This window comes from Egretta garzetta, unplaced genomic scaffold, assembly GCF_000687185.1.
Source record: "Egretta garzetta isolate BGI_Z169 unplaced genomic scaffold, ASM68718v1 scaffold7, whole genome shotgun sequence".
NCBI lineage: Eukaryota > Metazoa > Chordata > Aves > Pelecaniformes > Ardeidae > Egretta > Egretta garzetta.
In genome coordinates, this window is record NW_009260350.1 from 3,480,631 (window position 1) to 3,487,325 (window position 6,695).

Sequence of the window (6,695 nt, forward strand, 5' to 3'; positions counted from 1 at the left end):
CCGGTTCCCCCCGGTGACCCCCGGCCGCCTGCCGCAGGCAGGGTTGCCCTCGTACACCAGCGCGCTGTCCGCCAGCACTTCCTCAGCCTCGTAGCTGCTGATCCCCGACTCCGTGGCCACAGGGCACAGCTCCTGGTTGCACCACCTGCAGGGAGAATGCCAACCGTCTGCCCGAGCCCCGTACACAGCTGGCGCCGGTTTCAGTCGAGGTCTGCCCAGTTCAGATCCCTCTCCTAGCTGCTAGAACGGAGATTCCCGGTGGCAGGGAGAAGCCACAATGCTGACAGCAACCAACCCAGAATGCTGCCATCTCCATCTGTGACAATAACAATGCTTGGGTCTCGGTGCGGCAGAGGGCCAGATTGCTCAGGGAGGTGGAGCAGAGCCTGCTGTGCTACAAGAGAAATCATCTGAAGCGGTCAGGGCGAGAGGAGGCGCGCACTTACTTTCGAGCAGCGGAGATGTCTGCGGAGGAGGCGTCAGGCCGAGCTGCATGCTCAATTAAGAGAGCTCCTGTGGAAGAGTAGGAGACATCGGTATCCCCGGGCTGCGGCCAAAACAGCAAGGGCTTGTGAAAAGTGGGTGGTGGCTACTTCCCAACAGCGCTGGCCGGGCTGAGCTCCCCTCAGTCCAAAAGAACCCAGCTTTCTTTAAAACTCCACCCTTCACCCGGAAGGTGTGAAACCAGGCCCTTCCCGGACTTATTCCCAGCCCTTCCCTGGCCTGAAAACCATCGTTTCCATCTTTCCCACTACCTGCATAGATCCTTGCTAGGGAGTAGGAGAAGTCTCTCGCCGCCAGCTCCATGGCCACCACCCCCTTCGAACCAGCTGCTTGTGTGAACTGCGCAAGACTGCCGATGGCATCCCGCATTCGCTTCATGGCACGTTCCAGTTTCATGGCGCTTGAAGCCAGCTCCAGTTTTTTCTGCAAAGAAAACGATCATGGGAAGAATTAACAGCGTATTCACCTTCTGCAAGGAAACGGGGCTGGTGAAATCCCGAGCGTGCCCAGCAGCTACTAACAAAAAGCTTAAATGGAGGTGGCTGGAACTCGTGCTGCCGTAGGCGGAGTGGCCAGAGCACTGCACGGCAGCAGGAAAGGGGACGTTGCCAAAAGGAAATGCAGGCAGCTTTGCCTCCAGGATGGAGAATTCCCATAAGCCAGACCCAGTGTGTTGCTGTTTCCATGCTGGCTTTCCAGCTACACCTGGGGGTCAGATCACATCCCCAATTCTCATTGCATACCCATATCAGGTTCCGATTCTCCTGGGTTTATACTTTTATGTCCATGATGATGCTAGAGCTGCATCCGAGCAGGAAAATGCAGACTGAAAGGAGCTTTTCTCTGCAAGTCGTGCCACTGGGAAAGGCCCCGGGGCCAGAGCAGCTCTCTCCTGATGGACATCAAGCGTTTAACTGTGCCTAAAAGCGTCATCTAAAAGCTCCCCCTGGTCAAGCTACGCTGCTGTTTCTCCAGCATCCCAAATCTTTGAAAGCACAAGCAAGTCTGCTGAGAGTCAAAAAGAGCGGCTCTTCTGTTGTGGCAATTCCCATGGCTGCCTGGATGCAACTGGCAGAGGCTAGCTATTAATCCCCATTTCCTGTGTTATTCCCTCTTCAGAGGGATTGAACGAAGAGTGTGCCTTCTGCCCAGAGCTGCCAGGCCGGGGGGACAGCTCAGGCCCCCTGAGGTCACATGAGTCGAGAACCAGCCAGCTCTCGCCCTCGCACTTGTCCCCAACCTCCAGACCCCGTGTCCCCCCCACTCCATTTGGCTGCCCTGGGCACCTGCCTGCGATCCGGGCTGGCCCGGCCGCCATCGGTGGGCTCAGCCCAGGAGCCTCGCGCGCTGCCGTAACGTCTTTACAAAACTCAAACCCATCGCTCTGTGGCAGAACTAAAGGATTGCCTTGGACAGCATCGCAGAAAGGAAGTGTTCCATATTTAAGTAGCATAGCAGGTGGTAGGAGGTGCTTTTTCGTTAATTAGTCTCATTTGCAGGTTATTTATGAAGCTAAAGCCTGTAAGTATCTGCTGCACAGAACTAATTTTTTATGGTTTTGAGGCTTTCAGTGCTTAAATGATCACACAGTTCCCCTTGCTAGCGTGTGAAAATACAGCTTATTTGCAGGGCAGGGCTCTGGATGGCACAAGCTGAAGCCCGGTTTGTTTTCTGCAGGACATCTGTGCACAACACCTCCTCCCTCACCATTGCCCGGTATTTTCTGAGTGTTAATGCAAGGAAAACGCAATCCTCGACGGCTGCTGTTCTGCATTCTAGGCAAAGCCGTACATAAATAACTCCCAGCATATGCTGTACAAATACAAGCCCACCATCATTAAAGTGGTTAGGTCTAGTGCCAAGATCAAGCCCAAAGAGCCCTCCAAGCCCACAGAATGCTAATGAGATGTTTTAAAAGCAGGTTGGAGCTCACGGCTAATGAGGATCAAAGCCCCGAAGGCACAAACACATTCCCAGCAGCTTGGGTGGAAGCAGCCAGCATCAGGCACAGAGACGATGCACGCAGGCACTTCGGTCAGCACCCTCCTGCGCGTGGCTGGGGTATGGGGAACGGTGTCCTGAGCCGCTTTGCTTTTTAAGGTTTAAAGCCCTGGGCAGTACAGACCAGGAATATAAAAGCATCATTTTAACATTAGTGGGGAAAAAAATAAAAAGACATTGTATTCTCTTCACGCGCTGATAATTTGCATTTTTTTTTCTTTTCCCACATCACACTCATTCTTTTCCTAACCAAAAGCACTGACTCTTCCAAAAGATCAAGATGGGTTTTTCCACGTCCTCCCCTGCGTTTGGGAGCAAGGGGCTGGAGAGCTGCTTCAGGGACGATGCTGGAGGCAGAAGCAGCTCCCGTTTCCTCTCCTGCCTGCCGATCCGCTCCGGTTCCTGCAGGGCAGACCTGAGGGCAGGCATACACACAGGGCATCGCTGCGCCAGCTGTACCCTTCTCGTCTGCCTGACATCAGAGAGCAGAAGAGCTTTAGAGCTCCGGTATTTCTGATTCCTTCAGTTTTCCTGAGGAATTTTAAGATGCTGCTCATTTGTTTGCTCTCACCAGCTACCGCAGGCTGTCAGAATGGGGTTCACTTGAAAGATTATTCATGAGTATTTAAAAATACAGCGACAGGAAGAACATCCAAAACGGGGCTGGGAGCACAAGTCTTATATTACTGCTTTGAGCAAATACGCAGTCTGTCTTTAATAACCTAGATTTGTTTCCTGCTGTGTTAAAATTGTGGTTATGGTTGGAAAAGGACCTGAAAACACGATCCCATGTCTTAGATCGCACGTCTGATTTACAGCTGAGAGTTTCAGCCCTGCGCAGTCATTCTTGATGCGTAAGACAGCCAGTTCCAAGGTCTGGCCTGCAGACACACGACCGTACCTTGATGCGATCAAATTTAACCCAATGGGAGTAAAATGCAATAATCAATTCCCCAGGGCTTTTTCAGAGTCACTTTTCAGATTGTAATTGATTTCTACGCCGAATGCCCTGGCTCAAAATTGCAGCTAATAAACTTTTAGTATAACGTGAAACGACAGCCCCCATGCAGAATCCACCTGAAACTCCCACCAGGGCTGAGCTGGGATCCAGGGCTGTCATGCTTGCTCTTCTGGCCATGTCTTCTCACACTTTGACGATTAATGGCCTCCAGACAGGGCGGTTTGTAACAAATGTGCTTGTGGATCAAGAATGCTAAAACTTCAGCTTCTCATAATGACCTTGTGCAAGGAGGAGGAAGTTCTCGGGATTTCTCTTTTCCCGAGGATAATTACGGCAATGGGTTCCCACTCCTAGATCGCAACGCCATCAGTGTTAGGTATCCCAGAGGCAACCAACACAGGAGAAAAGCAAAAATCGGTGGCAGTGGGGTCAGGGGGGGAGTTATCCCGAGATACGACCTTCAGAGAACAAAGTGCTATCCTGTGTTAACAAGGTACCAGTGCTGCTTTCTCCAAAGCAGCCTCTCGCCGGGCACAAATCCTGCAAACGGAGAACTGTGATGGGCAAACATGAAGTCAATTGTACCGTTTTTGTGTGCGTCAGTAGAAAGGAAATGGATTGGAGCCGTAAAAATCTCTTTACAAAGGGCTAAATTATTTCCTCGCTGGACGGGAATGAGAGGGATGTTTCAAAATGAGCCAGACTCCCAGAGACCAAAAGAATTTGGTCACCTGGAGCTCAAAAAGAGGTCGTTTGTCACCTGTGAGCGAAATCCTGATTCTGGTGTGGCAACTTGGCACATTCCTGCCCGACGCTGCAGAGGCACTCTGCAGAAATGCCTCCCAGTCTGCCTTTCCAGTGCCTGGCTGCCGAAGGCACGAGGGAAAAACTTTTGGACGCATCCAGGTTAAATTTGCCAAGTATTTATGACATCCAGAATCAGCGCATCAACACTGCTCTCCCAGCTCAGCCCGGTCCAGGCACTCCATGGCCACGCTCCGTGGACGCGGAGGCAGCCGCGGTGTGACATGGAATAGCAAATGCAATGGCACGTGCTGGAATTCGGAGACCTTTAAAGTCAGTGCTGCACTTGTTCACCCTCCAGTCTCCTGTGCAGTGTGATTTGTGGGAGTGCAGGAGCAGTGATGAGCTCGTTAATTAATGAATCTCGACACTTGGTGTTAGTGCGGTGCGGGTGCCTGCTCTGAATCGCGTTGCTGTGGTCTCTAAGGCTTCTCCCATTTGTCCAGCTGTTGAGAAGCTGGAGGGGCCCTCCTGGCTACAGCAGTGAGGTGCTCCCAGCGCTGCGGTACAGCACCTTTGTGGGGTATTTGTTTAAATTAGCCCCAGTGTACACCTGTGGAGGCCAGCTTCTTTCCAAATTATTCTTAGAGCCTACCACCCACTCTGCTCCTTCTCCACTACCTTGGGTGTCAGACTAAGCTGGTTTTTATCAACAGCTGGGCCTGTTGGCTTTTTCATTAGCAGGTGTGCTCAGTCCCACTTAGGAGCAGATTTGGGTCTCTTGTTTGGCAGTCAAATTGTTTGAGGGTTTTTTCCTTTATCAAAAGTTGCCCGAGAGGATGGCAAGATGACGCTCATCTCTGGAGGCCAGGGAGGTGCTCTGTGCAGCATGCGGCCAAGTTGGGGTTCGAAGTTGCCAACAGCAGCCACTGGCAAGAAGGAGTCAGGCTCCAGCTCGTGTGTTTTTGAAAGACCTATCCAGATATCAGTGCTGCAGGGAGTGCAGCGACCCAGACCTTTCCCTTCTCACGGGGTCTCGATAAGAAGGTGAAGGCTACACATAGTCAAATCCAGTGTGCCAGATGCCCGGGATTCCCTCATGGTATCTGGGCTCGTGTAATTGGGATTGTCCTGTCTGGATTAATAATATAATCTCTGAGAGAATACCCGGCATATGCTGATCCTGCCTTTCAGGCTGGTTTCCCTCTCCCTTTATGGGACATATCAAGCCAGCTGATGCTCATTTACCTTCATGAGATTCTGAGCTGCTTTAAACTCTCTGGGACTGCCTGTCATCTAAGCACCTTTAAAAGAGCAGCCCATAGGTAAAGCCAGAGAGCCGTAAATCTAGAGAGGCAGCAATGGAATTCCTTTGGCTCTTTCCATCTTTTCAGTGGGAATAAAAATAGGAACTCATAATGCAGTAGGTAGCCCTAGGTTTAATACACAGGCTTAATATTTAGCAGTCTTGTGGAGGGATTTTCCAGTTAAGAAACAAACCCACAAAATTATTTTCGACTCGGGAAGGTGACTCTTTCACATTAAAAACAGACTTAACATTGGTACCTGCCATGAGAACTCTGACAACACAAAACTCTTTGCTGACAAGATGGAAGTATCTGCATTTTTTTGCAGCACACAAGGATCCTAAAATGAGTGCTGCCTGCACTTTGTAAGTGCTGTTTAAAGAGCAGAATTGTAAGATGCCTTCTGAATACTAAAGCTTTCAGTTTGGTCGTGTTCCCCACCAGTCTCAGCTAGGAGCATAAACACCAGATAAGACCCTGCTGAGGTGGGCAAATCAGGCTGACTGGTGCTTTTGATGTGGGCTCACCTGCACTGTGGAAAAGAATACAGCCATCACCTGTCCTTGACTCTTGGTGAGGGATCGCAGGACATCGAGTGACAGGATATTTGTTGTTCCCTCCCATATGGACAGCACCTGTGGGGTAGAAGAGATGGTGGAAGCACATGAAGGAGCCTTTTGGAGCAACTGCAGTAAAGAAAGGGGGAAGACATGCGGCAGAGCTAAGGGATATCAAGGAAATCTCCAGAGACATCTTGCCTCACCGCAAGTGGAAAGGTGCAGTGGTGATGGCAGCGAGGAGCCCAGCTCCATTACTGAGCTAGGGAACAACCCCAGCACCATTACTGAGCTAGGGAACAACCCCAGCACCAGAACAGATCACATCCCCTCACTGGTGATGACTGGGCTCAGCTGGAAGGCAGCTAGAGAAGAGCTGGCATGCCTGGCACATGAGCCTGGGAGGACTGCATTTTCCCTTGAGCGCATCTTTAGCAGGCAACCACAGAGCACTGTGCAAGGGAGCAGGTGACAGGCAGGAGCTGCTCCTGCTTCTCCTGCTGCTTTCTTACCAGAGCATCGCGGACTATGACTGGCAAGCCTGTATCCTCCATGTAACCTTGTCCTCCAAAACTCTCCATTGCCTCGACAACAACGGCAGAAGCCTGCAAAATGCAGAGA

General features: G+C 51.2%; 1 protein-coding gene across 1 annotated transcript in view; it reads right to left on the reverse strand.

Annotated features, from left to right (window-relative positions):
• LOC104129933 (acyl-CoA dehydrogenase family member 11) overlaps positions 1-6,695 on the reverse strand; it is a 17,595-nt gene that overhangs the window by 426 nt on the left and 10,474 nt on the right. Inside the window, exons 10-14 of the mRNA XM_035898381.1 lie at positions 6,587-6,679; positions 6,045-6,152; positions 756-927; positions 447-513; positions 33-145 (exon numbers count right to left, since the gene is read on the reverse strand). Coding sequence (XP_035754274.1) covers positions 33-145; positions 447-513; positions 756-927; positions 6,045-6,152; positions 6,587-6,679 — 553 coding nt within the window. The remainder of the gene's footprint in view (positions 1-32; positions 146-446; positions 514-755; positions 928-6,044; positions 6,153-6,586; positions 6,680-6,695) is intronic.